The sequence below is a fragment of the Ciconia boyciana genome, chromosome 4 (assembly GCF_034638445.1).
Source record: "Ciconia boyciana chromosome 4, ASM3463844v1, whole genome shotgun sequence".
In the NCBI taxonomy this organism is placed as follows: Eukaryota; Metazoa; Chordata; class Aves; order Ciconiiformes; family Ciconiidae; genus Ciconia; species Ciconia boyciana.
Genome location: NC_132937.1, coordinates 80,168,211 through 80,190,030, shown reverse-complemented (window position 1 = coordinate 80,190,030; position 21,820 = coordinate 80,168,211). Strand labels below are relative to the sequence as shown.

At 38.5% G+C, this 21,820-nt stretch overlaps 1 protein-coding gene across 7 annotated transcripts in view; it reads right to left on the bottom strand.

Annotated features, from left to right (window-relative positions):
• Window positions 1-21,820, bottom strand: part of APC (APC regulator of WNT signaling pathway) — a 101,276-nt gene that overhangs the window by 38,878 nt on the left and 40,578 nt on the right. For all 7 annotated transcript variants that reach the window (XM_072860302.1, XM_072860309.1, XM_072860305.1 and 4 more), the window contains 4 exons: window positions 13,198-13,282; window positions 12,041-12,242; window positions 3,852-3,960; window positions 2,096-2,209 (listed from right to left, as the gene is read on the bottom strand). In XM_072860302.1, coding sequence (XP_072716403.1) covers window positions 2,096-2,209; window positions 3,852-3,960; window positions 12,041-12,242; window positions 13,198-13,282 — 510 coding nt within the window. The remainder of the gene's footprint in view (window positions 1-2,095; window positions 2,210-3,851; window positions 3,961-12,040; window positions 12,243-13,197; window positions 13,283-21,820) is intronic.

Sequence of the window (21,820 nt, the reverse complement as noted above, 5' to 3'; positions counted from 1 at the left end):
GAGTTGCTGTGAGCTAACTTGCTTCAGAAAGAGGAGGTTAAAGGAAACAAAGCCCAATCATGACAGATGAAAGAAGGCGGCCATCATTTTAAGGTCCACGAGGAAGGGTGGCTAGCGCATCAATTACTTGGGCAACAGTAGGTTATCAGCTCTCTCACAGAATAAATCTTTGGGACTTTTAATACAGAGCTGTCTGCAATGAACCATTCTCTCCAATCTACATTTTGCATTGTATTGTGTGTCACAATGAGTTAGAGTGGAAGGAAAATACAGAGCAGAAAAAGTTGAAAAACTAGCAAGTTCACTATACTTGCCAAATACGAATGGTTCAGTTTGCACATTTAAACATCACAGTGAAATAATCCAGGATTTGCTTTTATGTATTTGTACACCAATGAACTTCTACACAGTTTTGGCACCTGTCCTTGGTAAAATGAAACCAAGGGGAATTACCAGTCAAATTCACAAGAAGCACATGCAGAAGTAGTTACTTTCTATTTTATAATCTTTATATAATCACAATAGACACTGTAATTTCTGTACATATGTAAGTGTCGTACATGTATAGTGAGAATAAAACAGTTGTGATAAACCCATGGGGAAACATTAATTCATAAAATCATAAAATATTTCAACATCTTCTTGGTAGCATTTTTTCCCACAGGAAATTAAAAAAGAACAAGCAGGGAAGGAGCTACTTTAGGGACAACTTAATTACTTTCATAGTGATATAACTACAGTCAAATTGTTTCTCTGAAAAAAATTCATTTATTCTCTGCCTGAGGGGACTCAGAATTTCGCCAGCAGCCTACCCTACCTATTTATCGTACTTCACCTTACTCTAGCTTAAGCTCGTTAGCAGCAAAAGAACATTCCCAGAAGTTCTAGTGTCAATGCCGTAACACTTTCTTCTGCGACAGGGCTAACCAGGCATCTGCAGACAATCCTGAGTCTGCTCTGCCTTCACTCAGGACTGGCTGACACAAGCTGCACAGCTGAATTTGTGCAGGGCATCATCACTGCTGATAAACCTTGATAACACAGCCATACGGCTTCCAGATCAGAGCCAGTTATTATCCAGGCAGATTAAACTTGGGTCTGTCTGAGTATGTCTATATAGACAAATCCCTACACAGCCTTTATGTACATACCTGAAAATTGCAGGATATCTGTTCTGCTAAATACTTACAACCATATGAATTTTCTGAAAAGTCCTACTAAGTTACTCACTTTAAAATTTAAAGCAGCTTTTCTAATTACAAACAAAATTAATTAGAAATATTGCTTATGTAGCAAAATGTTGTGTTGAGTAAACCTGGTGAGAAAAATGGAGCCTTATTTTTACTGAAAGGACATATTTTTGTAACCTTCACCATTAAAAAAACCCCAAGCTGGTTATTGAACATCTCTGGAAATAAATGGTAATAAATAATTCAAATTGTCACTCTACTACTGTGGTGGAATAGTTTTTATAACCTGCAAGCAACTGATTATTCCATTTACAGGTTCCACACAATTACATTCTGAGTTATACTTCCAAATATGCCTAACATGATTTGCATACAGAATTGTACATGTCCTCATCATGAATGCAAAACAGCTCCTGGAGAGAGCAAACAACTTCCAGATATGTATGTGAATTACATTTTACTTGAATACCTTGTTTTCAAAGATTATTCCTTGATACATGGTTTCTGGTTAAGGAAACTTAACAATAGTAGGTGGATTTTATTCTAAACTTAAAAGCATGAAAAAACCCAGCATGACAGATGCAAAGTAAAGCAGTTGCAAATACATGTTTGTTTGAAGCTGAAATGGTAAATTATAAGCAAATAATCATTAAAAAATATTTTATTTTGAAGAAATTGTCTACTTCTGCCTACTCACAAGTCTTCTTTTAAACAGGCAGAGGAGGGTACTTTTTGCTGAGTAGTTATTTTGTATGTTCTGATTCCTATTTTTGTATTTGAAAGGCTAACTAAATGGTCTAAGGTATCACTGAGTTCACACAGTTTGAAGATACAACTACCAATAATTTAATAAAAATGCAGGAAAACTTTTTCCATTCCTTCTAATAATGAAAGACAAACTATACCTGTGCTCGCTTCTCCATGTCCTGACAAGTACCTAGTTGTTCTTCCATTGCAGCTCTGATTTGCCTTGCCTCATACTCCAGCTGCCTTCTGGTCATATCTGTTTGCAAGGAGAACTGAAATTGAAGTACAGAGATGGAATTTTAGTAAATAAAGTTTATGTAAAGCATGTATTTCTCTGAACAAAAGCAGAACAGTTACTTTTCCACACCAAACTTCATAAACAAACAAAACATAATAATATGTCCTTAAAATATCAGTGATTAAAAACAAGAACACATAAAGTTGTTCAACCACAGACTACCTGCAAGTTTTGTCAAATGACTAAACATAACACATAAACATTGAGACAGTATCATTCATTACAAGCCTGGAACATCTGGCTACTAGCATCTGTCAGCATAGCAACAAAATTGTTATGTGCGCCATCTCAACCAGTATTTGCAAAAATATTCAGAGGTATCAAACTACTGTACATAGTGATGGTATTCATATTACTGCTATCTACCCTATCTTTAACTATCTTGTGAAAAAAAACACAAGCGTTCAATTCATGAACCACACCACAGCTTATGGAAGACATTCCAACCAATAGATTCTTCAAGGCAGGAGCACAGCACTTCACTGGTTTTGGACAACTAGTCAGTTTGCAAATAAGTAAGTCTCCAAGAGCAGTCCTCCCAGAAGGCTTCCGCAAGGTCAATTCAGAGAGTCAAAAAGAGATAATTCTCTACAAATATGTAAAATGCTAGTAAAAAGAATGGGATCTGTCATTCTCTTGTGGCTGGAGTAAGTAGTAATGGATATAAATTACCACAAAAGAGATTTAGTGTAGATGTTAAGTAAGACACTCTAATTGTAAGAAGAGCTAAGTTAATTGATTACCTATGAAACTGGGAAGACAATCTTAAAAGCTACAATAGAGTGACACAGATACAGCTGACAGTGCCTTTGGGAATGGGCTGCACTTCTTTGAGATCCTTTTCAGACCTTCTCCCCTTGCTTCTAGTGTTCTGATAAGCTCAGCCATGACTTAGTGTTAGATTTGCTTAAGTCAGCTGCTTCACCCCAGTCATGGAAGTGTTTTCATTGCCTATTTCCATTTCCAGGAGGCTGACTGATTCCTGATCAGGTATGACTCTGTAAAGATGGACAACCAGGTCTTCCCAACACTGTATGTGTGAAGGAATGAACTGCAAATATATCCCAGCGGCTGAGGTCTGACAACAGGAAAACCTGTATTATCTGGGATATCAGACATCATCTTTATCCCAGATAATGGTGACTTGACTCTAAGTAGTTTGGAGATGCCAAGGTAAAAGCTTGGAGCAACAATACCTGTACAGGCTATAGCACCACTTTACTTGCTGTTACGAATTAAGAGCTCCTGTGTAAATTGCCTCTTAGGCTAATATTGCTTTCAAAACTAAAAGAATCCATTAAATAACAGAACGGATAGAGAAAAGACCTTTGGGGGATAGGGTTAAAGAAGCAGTGTACTGACATGTAAGTAATTTGTCATAACAACTTTTCGGTGCTTCTCTCTATTACTGACATTTATACTGATAGGTATAAATTTTAATGTGTAAAATTATATAGGAAAAAATGCATTACTTAGGCTAAGTTAGCTTTACATAGTGAGTAAAAAAATGTTTTAAATTGATAGTAGAGAATGTCACCAAATTCACAATGTATACACAGCATCTAAACAGAGATCACAGCACCAGATACATTACCGAGCATACTGAAGGTACTTACATTTTCAGTAAGGGGGAGACTATCAATCCTTTTAGTCAGGTTCTGAAGCTGGGCATAATACCAGTCCTTTTCTTTCTCTTCCTTCTCAAGCTCCGCAAGCAACAGAGATCTATTAAAAACAGAAGTGGGACACGTCTCACTATTAAGACCTCATTACCATATGTATGTACAGAAAGAGGCATTGATACCCATAAAAAAAAAGGTTAAACGAGAAACAAGGTTTGAAGAGGGCACTAAGAAGACATTTGAGAAGGTGGGTGCAGTTCCCTGGCCCTGGCTAAACAACCTATCCACTCCTCTGTGCTAAGCAAGTCACTAGCTTCTTGTGTATCGAGTCCACATCTATAAAAGAGGAATATACCTATACTTCTCTACAAAACCACTTAGAAATCTAAAGCTAAGAGGTATTTTGTGAATGCAAGACAGTTATTAGTCATGTGATAACTTGTATACTGCTTCTTTTAGACAATATGCTTTGTACAATGCATCAAACTACATTTAAGAAATAGCCTGGATGTTAAAGGAGCATATACATCCCTGAATACCATTACAGAATTAAATTATCTCATCCACCTTTGCACTGTCTCCTTACTGACTTTGTCACCCACACCAAAACTATGGGTAAAGCACACAAAATCAAGCTACTTCTATGAGTATTAAAAATACTTTAGAAGAGTATTTTCCATCAAATGTTACAGACAGGACACATTTGCAGCTGTTTAAAACATTTTGAATGGGTATCATAAGCATACTGCATACCTGAGTAGGACATAAGAAAGATAAGAAGGTTAACATATGCAGACTATCAAGAAAAAAATGTAGAAATTTTACATACTCTTTTATCAATCCTACATGAACTACATTTATACAGTTGCAAATTTTATCAATATAGTTATATAGCGTTCATTGTTACAACACTTCTCAAAATAGGTATTAAAATTTTTTGGCAAAATCTGGCTAGTAGAAGTATACAGAAAAGCCACTCTTGGTTTTCTGTAGTTTTTTTTTTTTTAAATACAAGTTTATTAGTTTCTTATAAAAATTTTCTGTGAGCACTCTTCTTCCTTCTGACATTTTAATATTGCTCATTAACATTAATGGAAATCCTAAAATCAACACTCAGCCAGAGGACAGAAAGCTGCATACACATTTGCCCAGTATTATTTCCCATCCCTTAACTTCTGCATTCCTCTCCTCTAAACTCAGGCTGTGGTCTTTCTGAGCAAGAGCCCTATGAACCCTTATAAAGCATGCAAACACACTATGGATAATTACTGTAACTTGTTAAGGAACAAAAACACAGCGTACAACAAAAACACAAATTTTCCCCAACTACTTTGATAATGCATCCCAGTCATGATTTGAGATGAAGATAATCAAACTTCCACACGACAGAACTTCATGTAGAAGAATTTAAAAATATGTATTTTAAAGAATCATAGAATGCTTTGGATTGGAAGGGAACTTTACAGGTCATCTAGTCCAACCCCCCTGCAAGAGCAGGGACATCTTCAACTAGATCAGGTTGCTCAGAGCTTCATCCAACCTGACCTTGAATGTTTCCAGGGATAGGGACTCCACTACCTCTCTGAGAAACCTGCTCCAGTGCCTCAGCCACCCGCATCGTAAAAAATTTCCTTCTTAAATCCAGTCTAAATCTGCCCTTCCTTAGTCCAAAACCATTGCTCCTTGTCCTGTCACAACAGGCCTTGCTAAAAAGTCTGTCCCCATCTTTCCTATAGGCCCCCTTTAAGTACTGGAAGGCTGCTATAAGGTCTCCCTGCAGCCTTCTCTTCTCCAGGCTGAACAACCCCAACTCTCTCAGCCTGTCCTCGTAGGAGAGGTGCTCCAGCCCTCGCATCATTTTTGTGGCCCTCCTCTGGACCTGCTCCAACAGCTCCATGTCCTTCTTGCGCTGAGGACTCCAGAGCTGGACGCAGTACTCCAGGTGGGGTCTCACCAGAGCAGAGTAGAGGGGCAGAATCACCTCCCTTGACCTGCTGGCCACGCTTGTTTTGATGCAGCCCAGGATACAGTTGGCCTTCTGGGCTGCCAGCGCACATTGTCAGCTCATGTCCAGCTTTTCGTCCATCAGTACCAAGTCCTTTTCTGCAGGGCTGCTCTCGATCACATCATCCCCCAGCCTGTACTGATACCAGGGGTTGCCCCAACCCAGGTGCAGGACCCTGCACTTGGCCTTGTTGAACCTCATGAGGTTCACACAGGCCCACTTCTCCACCTTGTCCAGGTCCCTCTGGATGACATCCCGTCCTTCTGGCGTGTCAACTGCACCACTCAGCTTGGTGTCATCTGCAAACTTGCTGAGGGTGCACTCCATCTCACTGACAATGTCATTGATGAAAATATTGAACAGCACTGGTCCCAGTACGGATCCCTGAGGGACACCACTTGTCACTGATCTCCATCTGGACATTGAGTCATTGACCGCCACCCTCTGGCTGTGACCATCCAACTAATTCCTTATCCACTGAACAGCCCACCCATCAAATCCATCCCTCTCCAATTTAGAGAGAAGGATGTTGTGGGGGCTGTGTCAAAGGCTTTACAGAAGTCCAGACAGATTACATCAGTAGCTCTTCCCTTGTCCACTGATGTGGTAACTCCATCGCAGAAAGCCACTAGGTTGGTCAGGCAGGACTCGGCCTTGGTGAAGCCATGCTGGCTGTCTCGAATCACCTCCCTGTCCTCCATGTGCCTTAACATAGCTTCTGGGAGGATCTGTTCCATGATCTTCCCAGGCACAGAGGTGAGGCTGACAGGTTGGTAGTTCCCAGGGTCATCCTTTCTACCCTTTTTAAAGAGGGGCACAATGTTTCCCTTCTTCCAGTCACCAGGGACTTCACCTGACTGCCATGACTTTTCAAATATCATGGAGAGTGGCTTGGCAACTACATCAGCCAATCCCCTCAGGACTCTGGGATGCATCTCGTCAGGTCCCACAGAATTCTATATGTTCAGGTTCCTCAGGTGGTCACGAACCTGATCTTCCCTTACAGTGGGAGGGGCTTTACCCCCCTGGTCCCCAACATGTTGTCCATTGACTCGGGAGCGGTGAGCAGAGTGGTTGCCAGAGAAGACTGAAGCAAAAAAGTTGTTGAGTACCTCAGCCTTCTCCTTGTCTGTTGATACTAGGTCACCATTCTTGTTCATCAGTGGAGGTACGCTTTCTTTAACTTTCCTTTTCTGGCTGATATACCTGTAGAAGCCCTTCTTGTTATTCTTTGCATTCCTTGCCAAGTTCAGCTCCAGCTGTGCCTTGGCCTTCCTGACCCCATCCCTACACAAGCAGGCAGCATCCCTATACTCTTCCCAGGTTATCCCTCCCTGCTTCCACTGCCTGTGCAGTTCCCTCTTGCTCTTTAGTTTGACCAGCATGTTTCAACTCAGCCATGTTGGTTTCTTCCCTTCCTTGACTGATTTCCTACATCTGAGAAGTGCTGCGAGCTCTTGCACTTTATGGAAAGCATCCTTAAAGATCTGCCAGCTCTGTTCTGCTCCCCTGTCCCTGAGGACCATTTCCCAGGGGTTCTACTGACTAACTAAAGGATGTGTTCGACTTAGTTCCTGCTTTAAAAATGTTTCAAACTAGTTTCGATGACTTAACATTTATACTCCATACCCAATGCAAGTGACCTGACCGGTGTTCAAATGGACAATTAAAATTGACAGGATCCACAACTGCAAGAGACTGAAAAACTACACACATCTAAGGGTACTAAATGTTTTTAAACATAGACAGAATGACATAAGTTTCCAGATTTGATTCAACAGTTATGCTGAAACAGAACTGTTTTAAGAATGTTAAGACTACACATTATGTCATTTACCGGGCAGCTTTTACATCAGACAGGTTTACAATCAAAATCAGTGAAAAGAAGCAACAAACAACAACTACCATACTGTTGCAGGTAACTGTAGGAGGATTACAGGAAAACAGTAATTCTTCAGGCACAAGGATGGGGCTAGCAGGAATTCCTTAAGTCCTTTAGAGAGACTGAAGGAAAAGCACCTTCCTCGAGATGGTGCTCAGGGAAAGCCTGAGAGGAAAGTAATTTTTTCGGCCTCCCACCTGCCCATCCTCTTAACACATACCTTGGGTGCCCAACCTCTGCGCATACAGGCATTCTGCGTGGCTCCCCTTTTTACCACCTTGGGTGCCCACGCACTGGTTACGTTCAGTTTGTGAAATCAAATTTGCAAAAGCATCATTAATGCAATCCCTATAAAAAGTATTTCTGCCATATGAGGATTTGCAAATGTGAAAGGACTGACTAATTCTGCCTCTGGATGTCAAAGAACTGGCAGTAGAAACCAGAGGGATTACTTTCAGCTAAATGAACATGTGATTAAGATCCTCTTGTAAAATGTAGGGTATTCAGTTTGTGAGACACTGCGTCACTCAACCTGTTTTGACACGCACAACGGACACTACGAGCAAGAAAAGAACTTAGGAACCACCAGTGCTCCATAAACAACATAATGCATGACCTGAGGGTGAGTCCTTTAATTTAATAGCGTCATTTTTGCTTCTGAGTAATGCTTTATTGGGGATTACTAGTTTGGTATCACTGCTCCATGAGAATTCAGGTTTTAACAATGTCTTCAAGGTCTCTCAGCACAAAGCTTGAAGGGTTGGTACAACTATAGCAGGTTGCACTTCAATTTCCTTCAAAATAAGCAGCAAGTCTCTGTAGATGTGTCTGATAAGCTGCTCCCCACACTTAACATTACTACCAGATACTATACCTACCAGAAGTATAGCTCCTTCTCAGTCTTCTGGAACTTCTTCAGGTTAGGTGAGCATTTAAGGTAGAAGACTTGTTACTGATCATGGAAGAAAACTGATGGAAAAACCCAGTGCAGTTATTCCACCTTTTTATACCCCAAAATTGTTTATACCAGGACTTTCAAGGTATCAGAGAAAATCCTGTTCTCCGTCATACACTGTCATGTTCAGTGAGAATGCAGCAAGGCAAATGAAGCAAACTTTTGGAACTTTACACTGTTTTTAGGAATTAACAAGAAGTTTCCAATTTGAACTGCTTTTCTGAAGGGTGGGTATTTCGAAAGACTTCTCTAATGTGGTATTTTTGAAGCTCCCAACAACAGAAGAAACTGAATGAATGCAGAAAATTTTTACTGCATAATTATGTCAATGTTATTTCCAGTTAAAAGGGAGAAGGGAAACAAACTATATGCTACTCACGTTATGTAAATTACAATTATAATTAATACTTTCACTTCAAGTGGTAGGTGATAAAATAAAATTTTGAAAATGAAACACTGCTGATAGATGCTGTAAAGACTTAGGTAAATCATACAGTAAAGAGAGATAAGAGTAGGGGGAGAAAGAAGTCATAAGACAGAGAAAATGCTCAAAATGAACATTAAGGAAATAAAAAAGCACTGGCATAAACCAGAAGGAATAAACAAGGCATATGATGAATTTTTAATGAAAATGTTTGTAAGATTGTCATCTTTAGTGGTAAATTACAGAATTTACAAAGGTGAGATTATTAAATTTACTAAATTGCAAAAGGCAAACCAACACAAAAAGTAACCTGCAGCGTACTCTGAAAAGTTTTGCTGTTGATACAGTGTGTTATCAAATACACCTGGAAATAGCCAGAGAGAAAGTAGGAGATATTTAATGAATAGTGTATTCTAAATTGGTAACCTAAAAACATACACCCCCCATTTTTTTCTCTTTTCTTTTTTTGACTTTTAAATTAGAGGATGTCAAGCAAATGAGAAACAGGTAGACAATTTCATCTTCATTCTGGTAAGTGAATCAATTAATTAATTATCTTCCCCTCAGAAGATCACTTTTAGCCAAGCTAAATAATTTTTTCAGTACAAAACAACTTTTAGCAAATTTTCCTTGTTTCTTACTTGTTTACATTAATAAACATCTAGTGAATTAGTTTATTAACAAACATCTCGTGAATTTGCCAAGTTCACACACAGTTAATGCATGATTTGGTCCTCGCCCAAATACTGTTGCCCATAAGCAGCATATATTGTGCCACCGTGTTAAGATACTTAGTGGAAATGTTCCCCTGCTGCAGGTTTCCAAAAAAATGTTATTTTCTTCTAAATAATTTTAATATTTTGAGGCTTGTCAAGTTCCATAAGTTCTTTGAAAGTCTGTTGAAGTGCCAAAAAAAAATGTTATTAGCGAATAGCGCGTATTTATACAGATATTTAGAAACACAGAAACTTAGTAAGTATGCCAAACAAGTTCAGACACAAAGCACAGGAAAATAAGTGGTTAATTTTCTTTCAGAAATTGTAGTGATTTCAGATGCATGGTCCTACAGCCCCCACCCCAAGTTCTGATTCATTTGGCTACCCAGGGTCCGCGTCAATGCCCTACGCGTTCCTACACGTCCCCTGAAACAGCATAAAGAATAGGGCAGTTTGGATTATCCATCATTTCACTAATAATGAAGCCAGATGTGATCTGGCCATGCCTCTGCAGATCATCTTCTCCACAGCACAAATCTTTACCCCATCAGCTGCAACAGCAACACTGCCTGAGCTCATCTGAAATGAAAATATCCTTATCCCTTTTTTTCAGCGTTATTTGGAACAAAGACCAGTTCACTGCCTAAGCTGTCTTTATCGCCGAGAAAAACGTCCAAAGAATTATCACCTTAGAATCCACGGGAGTGGGAAAGGTTCACAGATCATAAATCAGATGTGCTAACCACCTTGAAGAACTCCAGCTGCTATAAATTAATACTCCTTGTTCCAAGTGACCTGGAGTTCACTTGAATCGTAACTGAAAGTCCTCACTACACTTACAGATTTTAGTATCACACGCGGTAAAAAACAGCACTGGCAGAATACAAACAAGTACGCTGTTTTGTCAAGAATGAAAATGGCAGACACATTAGATTCTTCAGACTCGGATGAGCAAGTGGGAAGAGATTCCCAAATTCCTAAATACTCTTATACCACTCCTCATGAATCTAGGTTTTATGCGACGGAACAAATAGGATTAGTGATTCTGACTAGGAAAATGAAAAAACAGAGTGGCTGCTAGAAGAGGCTCAATACAGACCCATGGGAATTTACTTTTATTCTACTGATAGGACCAAAAGAAAGGGACCTAGATATAGTAGCCTGGAGGATAAGTGTACTCCTTTCAGCTCTTGACTGCAAAAATTTTACTGAACACCAGGAAAGGCCCTTTAGAGGAGGGGTTTCTGAAGGGCTGCCCACAAACCACTTATTACCCACCAAACTTTTGTATTACGATTCCAAAGTGGATTTTTTTGATTGTTAATGACTACTAGGCATAAAAATACTGTGTTGCTATTTATTTGGTTTTGCAGCCCTCAGCTTGATATCCTATCCATTAAGTAGCTGTCAATGACCAAATCTTTAGGAAACCCTGCCTTACAGACAGGCCTCTGAAAACATCTGTGATTTCAGTCAGGTTCATTTTAAGATATAAAGATGTCTTCAGTGGAAACAGCTGCATGCCTCTTACTCTGCATTTCCTTTGTAAGTAATTGATAAAGTGCTACAAATCTGTATTATGCCCTGAAAGTATGTTCTTCCTATTAAATGGATACCACTACCTTCCAGGAAAAGGCAATTCATGATTTTGTCAACACAAATCATCATATGGGAACATCTTGAAGACAGAGTAAATATTTTTGTTCAGCTGACATTTTTGCTGAGAGAGCAGAATTACTAGGGAAATGTCTGCTAATAGTAAACAACTGATCAACCAGCTACGGTAGTTATAACCATTTGCAAAAAAGAGAAAGAGATTGCACCATCACATTGTTACAGTTTCACGACTTATCAATAGCGGTGAGGAAATACAGAGGTGTTTGGGATGCTCCACTCCCTCTCTCTAAATATACTTCAGATGCTGACAACCTGCTGATAAAAATAAAATAACCTTCAGCCAACAGTAACAATGAAATGCATATATGAAGAAGCAATAGAAACTGTATGATGTTTTAAGATTTTTTTGTGTGTGTATGTGTGCATCTAAATATAATGTAGATTCCTGGTTTCCTTACCTGTCAAGATAAATATACCAGTGATCAAAACCATATACATGATAGTTAAATACTAGGTGTGTCAGTAAACTGTCATGTTAAAATTAGAAGTCAATCCATACTGGATGAATAAACAAAGAAATTTACCTCTCTTTTTCTAGCTCTTCTAAATAACCAGTGCTTTCTCTGCTTCCATTCATAAATCCTCTTCTTGGAAATGACCCCACGGGAACAGGACTGCACTCTCCTGAACGGCTTGACACAGACCCTTCCCGGCTCCCATATGAACGCACTGACACCTTTGGCCTTAACTTCACTCCAGGGAAGTTGGTACTTTCCAAGTTCAGTTCTGGATAATAGAGAGCAAACATTTTCAGAACTGTGCTGAAGATCAGCAGCACAAATCTGAAAGATCACTTCTATCTTGATTTCTTATTTCCTGAACAAATCCATGATTTTTTGATGGAAACATTTTGCGATGGAATCTACAGATGAATATAATGTGAACAAAACCAATCAATGGTACACTTGGAGAATACTAGTCATCTGAGCAGATGGCCAAACTGCAATCCTGACAATCAGAACAGTATCCCCACATGAGCCTGCCTGCCTCTTTCCCAGAGGACTTAAGAAATGGGCAGAGTTTTGCATAAATGTCATATGAATTGTTTTGTGGCCCACTTCATAATAGCTTCTTTGTCAGAGATCCTGCAGATGTTTCACTGTCACGTAAATGATGACAACTCAGTTCACCACAGGGCCCTTAAATGTAGACATCCTCTATGATATTTCTGTTTCAGTGGTAGGGATAATGGATATATACAGGGAGTCAGTGGTCTGGGCTTGCTTTGCACATCCCATACAATGGGATGGTGCACATTTCAGCAGATGCTCTAGGGAAGGGGGCATCAATTTGCAGAACGACAGATACAATTCCAGTAATATGACATGGAGAGGGCAGGACATGCAAACAAGTTTAGAAAATTGGTGGAACTAATCCATCATTAATTTAAACAAATGTATTTTTTCTGAAGAACTGAATGAAATGCGAGTTGTATCAAAAGCAATTAATATGAAGCCCTAGGGGAACAGTAGCAAAAGTACAAAAGCAGCATAGGAACTTTTTTTTTCTTTTTTTGAGAATGTGTCTTAAAATGCTTAGCAAAAATAACAGGCACTGAGACTATGCCTAACCATCAAAGTCAGCACTGGAAAGAACATGCAGCCGAGTTAGAAAACTTTATCCCAAAGAAAAAACAACCGAGAAACAAATGAACCTACTTAAAACACAATTCTAGATCTACCTTTAAGTCGTTCCAGTAAGTCAATTTGTCCAGAAGATGCCATTGCCTCATCTTCAATACTTCCTTGTAGCTGTTTCAGCACCTCCTGTAAGAAATTAAGCATAATTAAGAAATCCTTACAATAATGAACCACAAGGTAAATACATCTTATCCTGCCCTCAAGTGCACATTTATGTAACAGCTACTGAGACACTGACGTAAACTATATTTCATATGAGCAGTGATCAAGTGTCATAACTTTAATTGCCATCAAATACATTCTACAGCATTTCCCCAAGCACTGTCACAATGTAAAGTATATCCTGAATAACTCATCCTCTCTGGTAGTCCGATCTATCGGCTTATTTAAAAGTTCTTCTCAAAGTGAATACCAGTTACCTCGAATTTACAGATGGAGAAATGGAAGCACAGAGGTATTAGGTCAATTTCTCCATCTGTGTAGCTAAAGTTAGTCTTCTAAAAATAAAATTTGGATACATAACTACAAGTTACAAAAGAATCTTGAATACCACATTTTTTAAACCTCAAAGATATCAGAGCAGAAGTAATCCCCAGGATTTATTTTCTCCAGGTCCTTACCACCACTGTAAACTAGCAAGAAGAGTCATATTATTCTTCCTACTACTACTGCTACTACCACCACACTTGTGAGGAAAAGACACAAGATGCCTTCATGGTGTCATATTATTTGGCTTATTACTACTACTACTACTACTACTACGACCACCACCACCATGCCTACAAGAAAGAGATTTAGGACTCCTTCATGCCGCTGAAACTTCCAAGTGAAGAATATTGCCATGTGCTATTGAAAATATGTACGATAAAATTATACAACTGAAGGAACATACTCCTAATGCACAAAAAGATTCATAGTAAACAATGACTACTACACTAAAAGGGGCCTGTAAGCCCCTGGATCCCTAATGCTCAGTGGCCTAAATTCAGGTAGAAAATTAAATGCAACTTAGTGAATGCCTTTTCTATATCATAATGGCAGATACATCAATAGCAAAAATAAATTGAAAAGACTGGCCACAAGGCAAAACACTCTTACTGGAATTTAAAATATTATCTTTCATACTGTCACATAGAAAATATTTTTAGAAGCAGCAATAGTCAGGAAATGAAAACATTTCTGAATAATGAAAGGTAGTCCATACTTTTCGTACATAGACTCTACACCCGCAATTGTACTTCTGTTCAGACCTGAAAACTAATGAATTTTAGACAATTTAAAAAATCTCTACATCACTGTTTTGCTCTTTTAGGAGCCTAGCATACCTTACTATCAACATTAATGGTTCTGCAACTTATACAGAAGGTACCTTTTAAATGCATTTTGCTCTTTTCAAAGGAAACAAAATGGCATCTACAAGAAGTCAAGATATTCTTTAAACAGACACACTACTGAGCTTTTCTGTATTCAAAGTGTTGTTACTTGTACCAAAAAAAAAAAAAGTAAAAGGATTTTGAGTAAAGAACTGCACAGGGTTCTGGGGAAATAATGTCCAAGCACTAGACTCAGAGCAAACAGTAGCAACACAGTCACTGCAGCCACCCACTGTGTAATTAGATGCCGGTACTCTAGGAAGAGGAATTCTGCAGTAGAGACACTAATTATGTTTACATTGTTTTGTGGAAATAATTCTGCAGGTGGAGTTGAGGCCAAATTTCCCAATTTACATGTTGCCTGGGTGATGGAGTCAAGGTGTGTGTCTGCATTCGCGTTTAAGTTTGGATCAGTCTGACACTAGACTCCCATCTGCCCCACCAGCTGTACGTCGGTTCACATCATAGGGTGATCTCGGAGCATGAACCGAACTCCCTTCTGATCAAACCAAGCCAGCAAGACTGCTAATGGGCATTCACTCCACAGGAAGAAGCTGGAGCTAGTCCAAAACCAAAATCCCCTGAAACACATATAGTATGCACGCTGGGTCCTCAACATAATTCATCTACAGATCTGCTCTTACTGCACTACCTGTTAATGCTGGCATGGTAGCCTTTAGGATCAAAATCTGGTGTGATAGCATCACTGCTCTCAGAAAGACATCTCCACTGTGCTTGTGCTTTTAAGTACATTCAAGGGCATCCTCATTAGCCATACGGCCCAGCCATCTCTATACGGAATATCTGCCTTGTCAGCAAAGTCAGACAAACAAGCAACCTGGTGTTTTTCAAAGGATTCCTACATTATCTGACATAAAGGCAGATAACATTTGCAGACAGCAGTCTTCGCTTAAAAGCCTAAAAGGGCAATGTGGATATGTGGAGTGGTCTTAGGAGTTTTGCAGGCTTCTGAAAGACCTGTCAACTCAGATAAATTTAGAAATAACTAATGAAACCGTTTTCTCAGAACAGCACCTTGGTGCAGGGGAAAAAACCCAACCGAAGTTTCCAACCCCTCCTCCTGTTCCCTTCTTAGAAGGCTCTTTCTCACCTCTCTGTGTGGCAGTTCTGCTATTTCAGAAATCGTAAGTTCAGGATACTTTCCTACATAATGAGTCTTCCTGCTTCAAGAGCCAATATGAACAGCTAAGTGGAAATACTATGACCTTTTCCTGTGCTACCACATTACATGACTGAGGTGTCCAGGCAACTAGGGACTGCTCTTTCTGAATACTGGCAACAGTTAAACATTAGCATACTGGATCACCTTTCTCAATTTTCTCTCCTACAATTCATTAATTTAGGTTGCCACTTTCAGATTTTAAGTTATCCCCTTTTCTTCAACAGCACATGCATTTTTTTCAAGTTAGTAGGTAAAGTGTTCTTTTCTATATTTTTCTACATTTCTTTCCTATAGTACCATTACTAAGGTAACAACACCATTATGAGTGTTTTCACTCATATGTCTTCATAATTATAACATAAATTTCAAACTCAGTCATGGCACACTTTGAAATTTAAGCTGACAAAGCAGACAAAGGTTAGAGAGGGAGATGCAGCCCTGGGCCAGGTACTGGTGGAAAATGAGGCAGTGTGCTAAAATGACAAATAGGGGAATTTACAATTTTACTTGAATAAAGGAACAGAGAAGTTTTCTGCAATAACCCATCTGGAGGAAACATGGCAAGTTATCTATTACTGTGATAATGTGAATTTTTATTTATTAACTTATTATAACTCCAGGACTCAGGACTAATGCTGTTTATGTCCAGTTCTCCCATTTTTCCCCCAAGATTAATATAGTGCTTTGAAATAGTACTTTTCCACAGTAATTTTATATTACTTTTGATATCATGTCTGCTAATAGTGTAAAATCTTCTCCATAAATAAACCTGAATCAATTTAACTAAAGTGAAATTAATATGCTGTTTAGTTATGCAAGTCTGAATAAATATATTAGTAGCGGTTTATAGCATTATTCTAAGCAAATTCTTTACTGACTTAGTAGTGACTTACTGACAAAACACACAAATATAAATGTATCTACAAAGAAGGCTGCAAAAGTTTTTTTCTGTTCTTTTAAAGAATGTAAGTCAAATCATTTTAATGGTCACTTAAATATAACCTAGTTTGTCTTGTCCTGCTGGAGAATTACAAAAGAATGCTTTTGGAAATGGAGCTGTCCCTATGACTCATCATAATTTTAAAAGGTTTCTGTCTTCACAGTCTCTGGACTGTGAAGTACAGAAACAATGTAAATTTTTTGTTTGTTTGTTCGTACTCTATGAATATAGTCCTGACCTTACAACTACTTTATGGATAATTAAATAAAAAAGATCAGACCCGTCAGCAAGTAACTAGAAAACTACTGAGAAGAAAATCGCTAGCAGCAATACACCAGATATACTCACAGGTCAGTATCAGCTGGAATAGTAAGCCAACAAAATGTTTTGAAATTTACTGGATCTTTTAAAGGTAAGCATGAGTCTACTTTTAAAGACTTCCAACAAAAGCTATTCTATCAATCATTTTTTAGTAAGACACTCTTCATACCTGTTTCTCCTTTTTAGCTAATAACTATACTTGGGCCTGTGTAAAGAGACATTCCTGTCATCTACATATATATACACACAGACTTCACTGTGTGTTTCTTTCAATGTTTGTAAACCAAACCCAAATTGAGTTATCCTTCAGTTTAGGTTTTTAGGTTCTGTTTACCTTGGTTACCACTATATTTACAACATTTGAGTATAAAACCAGGTTTAACTGCACAAATATATAAAGTGTTTACAACTTCAGACAGTAATTGAACATCAATCTTAGCACCATATAGGATGGGAATAATGCACACCAAATGACTCAGAATTATTATTTGTAACCAATTCTGCAGTATTTTTAAATGAGAATATTCCTGACAGCATTTGTACTCATGTTTTTAACCCAATATCTGAAAACTTAACATACAATTGCACTCTAAACTGAAAGTGATTTTTGAAGTTCAGCCCAGTGTTGCACATTGTTTCAATTATTATTGGTTTAAAAGGGCAGCAAAAAACGTAACATATACTAAAAGCACATCTATCACTCAAATCCAACAGAAACATTAGATGTCAAAACACAGGGGGGGAATGGACACCAGAATACTATTTGCTATGCATTTATAGATAGCATAAACTTAAGTTCAAGGTCTTACATGACTCCTCATAACTATATGAACTTGACAGTGCCTTAATACTACCTGTGCTGGTTTTGGCTGGGATAGAGTTAATTTTCTTCATAGTATCGAGTATGGGGTTTTGTGCTGGAAACAGTGTTGATAACACGGGGATGTTTCAGTTATTGCTGAGCAGTGCTTACACAGAGTCAAGGCCTTTTCTGCTTCTCACCCCACCCCACCAGCGAGCAGGCTGGGGGTGCACAGGGAGCTGGGAGGGGACACAGCTGGGGCAGCTGACCCCAGCTGACCAAGGGGATATTCCGTGCCGTATGATGTCATGCTCAGCATATAAAGCTGGGGGAAGAAGAAGGAAGTGGGGCAACATTCAGGGTGACGGTGTTTGTCTTCCCAAGTAACAGTTACATGTGATGGAACCCTCCTTTCCTGGAGATGGCTGAATACCTGCCTGCCCATGGGAAGGAGTGAATGAATTCCTTGTTTTGCTTTGCTTGCGTGCACAACTTTTGCTTTCCATATTAAACTGTCTTTATCTCAACCCACGAGTTTTCTCACTTTCACCTTTCCGATTGTCTCCCCCATCTCACCAGGGGGGAGCAAGTGAGTGGCTGTGTGGGGCTTAGTTGCCAGCTGGGGTTAAACCATGACACTATCACACATGGTACGACACTCACAGAGGCCGAGTGAGAGCTATGGAAGACGCCCTTTACTCCCATACATTTTGGCAAATTACACTGCTACTTAATCAAGCTTGGTGGGAGCCCTTCAAATTGCCTGAAGTGCCAAGCAATCGCTCTGGCTGCTCAACCCTATAACTGGGTCCAAATGATAACAGCAATGATGACAGCACTGCTGACTGAGGTGAAACACTGGAGCAATTCAACTTTTCACCTTGTAGAAAGAGGAAAGCATTTGCTATGTGAAATGATGTTGTTCATTTTAATTTCAAACAATGTCATTTTCTAAAAGAAAAATATTCACTTGGTGCCACCATGCTCAAGAGCTGTCACTTGCTGTAATCACATATTGAAGTCCACTAAGTTTTTAGTGCAAGCCCATTGTCAGATCAACTAATGTTATCTGATTTCATGCTCAGAAAGAATGCTGTCTGAAGTAATGTCACTAACTATATATATACCACCAGCCCGATTACACCTAAATGCTAAAAAAAACCCAAAAAACCAACAACAACAACAAAAACAACAAAAAAACCAAACCACCCCAAAAAAGTATCTTATTCAATTTTCCAACCAATCTGGATTCTGGTAGAATCTTTAGAATAGCAAAGGTAATGCTGAAAATATTATTTATTGTGAAATCACACCAACAAATTTAAAAGGACACAAATCAAACACAGTATAATGCCACTGCTGCTTCTTCACTGCTTAAATAAATTCACTGATATTTTAAATGTCTGTGGTTTGTAAGATGCTAAATGACTCTTATAACAGCATTTTTAGTTCACGTGAACTTAAAAGGAGTTATTTGCAAATGACTAACTGAATTATTTGTGCAGTCACTGAAGAGAAGCATTTCCCAGAATTCATCATTTGATTCAATTTGTAAAAATCAGTTCGGCTTATGGGAGTTTCTTCCCTTCACACATTAGAATTTATCAAATGACCAATATATATTAATATCTTCAAAATTACTTTATTTTTAGCAGTATTTTTAGAGGATCTATCCATTGCTCTATCCCTTGCATATCTACTGTACTACCAGCACTCTTCTGCCCCATGTAACAATCCTGATGTGACAGTCTCCTTTATGTGTCTTAAGACTGACATCACCTCTTCCTTCCTGAAAGGCATGGGTGCGTGGGGCACCACGAAAACATCCAGCATGTGCAAAATCCAACTGAGATTAAGGGAATTAATTTGAGAAGGAAGATGAAAGCTCCTATTAGGAAAAAAAAAAGAAAGAAAAAAGCATATAATGTTTCCTATGCTAACCATGATTACAATTTTCCCTTGAAAGACTTAAAAAGTTCAAGTGCTTACACGCTGGGGAAGGAAGTATTGAAATTAAATGGAAACCAAGCATATACTGGAAAGAAAACAGTGGATTAATTCACACAGCACAAGTTATAGAACCTCAGAATTTAGCACCTATTCCACAAATATTTACACAGGCAAGGAGTGTTACTGTTGAATCAATGGCTTTTCTCCCTACTTGTTAATCAAAAAATGCATCTGTTGAAAAACACTGAAAAATAGTATTTTCATGAGTTGAAAGTAAAATCTTTAGAAATTTAGCCTCAAAAGAGGCATTGTCAATGCCAATGGAAGACTACTAGGCAGCAAAAAGATAGTAGCTAGTACTCTGCCAACTTGCCGCTAAGAATTCTCCAGATGAACAGCCTTTGTGTGTAAGACTATACACAGCCCATTTCACTCTCAAACTAGACTAGCTAGCTATTATTGTGTACAGTAAGACTGTTCATACTAGCAGCTAAATGAAGCAAATATGAGGACTTGAGGAAAAAAGTAGAAATCTAGTATGGCTACTCAAAGAACAAAACAAGGTGTCAGCATGTTCTGTCCATCTTTATCACACCTGTTGTGCAGAATGGGATGAATATAAAGCTAAAATAGGCTTTCACCAAGAGCAGGGGCATATGCATATCTCCTGTGCAAATGCCTATATGGCCAACCCTTTGGAAGAGGACATGGCTTTCAAAGTGTCAGATCCTATGCTACTCTTATATTTTCAAAGTTCTCCCTTATTAAATAGGTATAATGTGAAATTTCTACAGCTAGCTGATTCATTACTGTGCACAACAAAGACAGATAACTTGTAGTGATTTTTTAAAATCTATATTATTTTGGAATACAAAACATAATTCAGTTACACTGAAAGCAAAATATACACTATTATTGAATCAAAATATTTTGGTAGGTTGTACTGAACGTAATTGGATTTTGAGCACTGTCTGTCCAGGATGCCACAGTGCTATGTGTGATCTGTATCTCACAATTCTCATTGAATTCTCTCCTACTAGCTCAGCTGTCTGCAGACAGTGTTTCTGACAGTGACTGCAGTCGTGCAATTTCCATGAAGTATGCGACTCACTCATAGTGAGACCACAGCTCATTCAAGGAGACATGGTTTGGCTTGACAGAAGAGGATGGAGTTTTAGTTTAGTTTTAATACTGTAAAAGAATTATTTTTAATAAAATATATTTTCTGGGGAAAAAAGTTCAATTTTTTCCTGCAGACCGCATTTCTGTCAAGAAGTAACTTTCAACATAAATACTTGACTCTCTACAGATCATTATATACATGAAAATCTGTGTTTAAAGACTTCATTTGCAGAGGTAAATTAGAAAATAACATTTTATACAAGGGGTATATTTTCATCCTTAATGTGAGCATTGAGCATGCTAACTTTGGAAGGTTTTTTTTGTAGAATAGGTAAAATTGTATCATATGGTGTACAAACTGGGTGACAAAATCAGGGTGGCATCACCTACCTTAAAGCTGGCACTTCCTTAATATCTGAACGTGCAAACCCAAATAAAATGCATTTTAAGTCTTTTTTGGGTGGTATTTTTTTCATCTAAAGAGGAATAAAAGTAAAAATAAACTCTAATGTGTACATTACTACTTTTTCGTAGTTCATTTCAATCACAAGGTTTGTTAGTGCTACAAGCAAAGAACGGATCTGGGGGTCAGATTCATTGCAACATCCCCACCACTGAAAACTGACACAAACAAGAATTTCACAGAAATTTCTTTAATTTATGCTTTTGATTCATTGCTTCCCTCCCATAGCTTCCTTCTCAAAAGCAGGGAACTTATTACACAAACTTCTTGTTTGCTATTGCACCTTGAGCTGTTCTTCCAAACACTTCTAGTTCCTTCTGCATTTCCCTTTATTGTCTGCTGTAATTTATGTTCCTGCTTAAAGACAACAAAATTCAGTGAAGTATTAAAGAAATCAAGACAAAGCCTCTACTGTGTGCCAGACAGAGCATGTATCAAAACAAGCTTTAAAAAATGGAAGTCTAGAGAAGAAAAACAAGCTCTGTTAAGTCAGCAGAGTGCACAGTACCA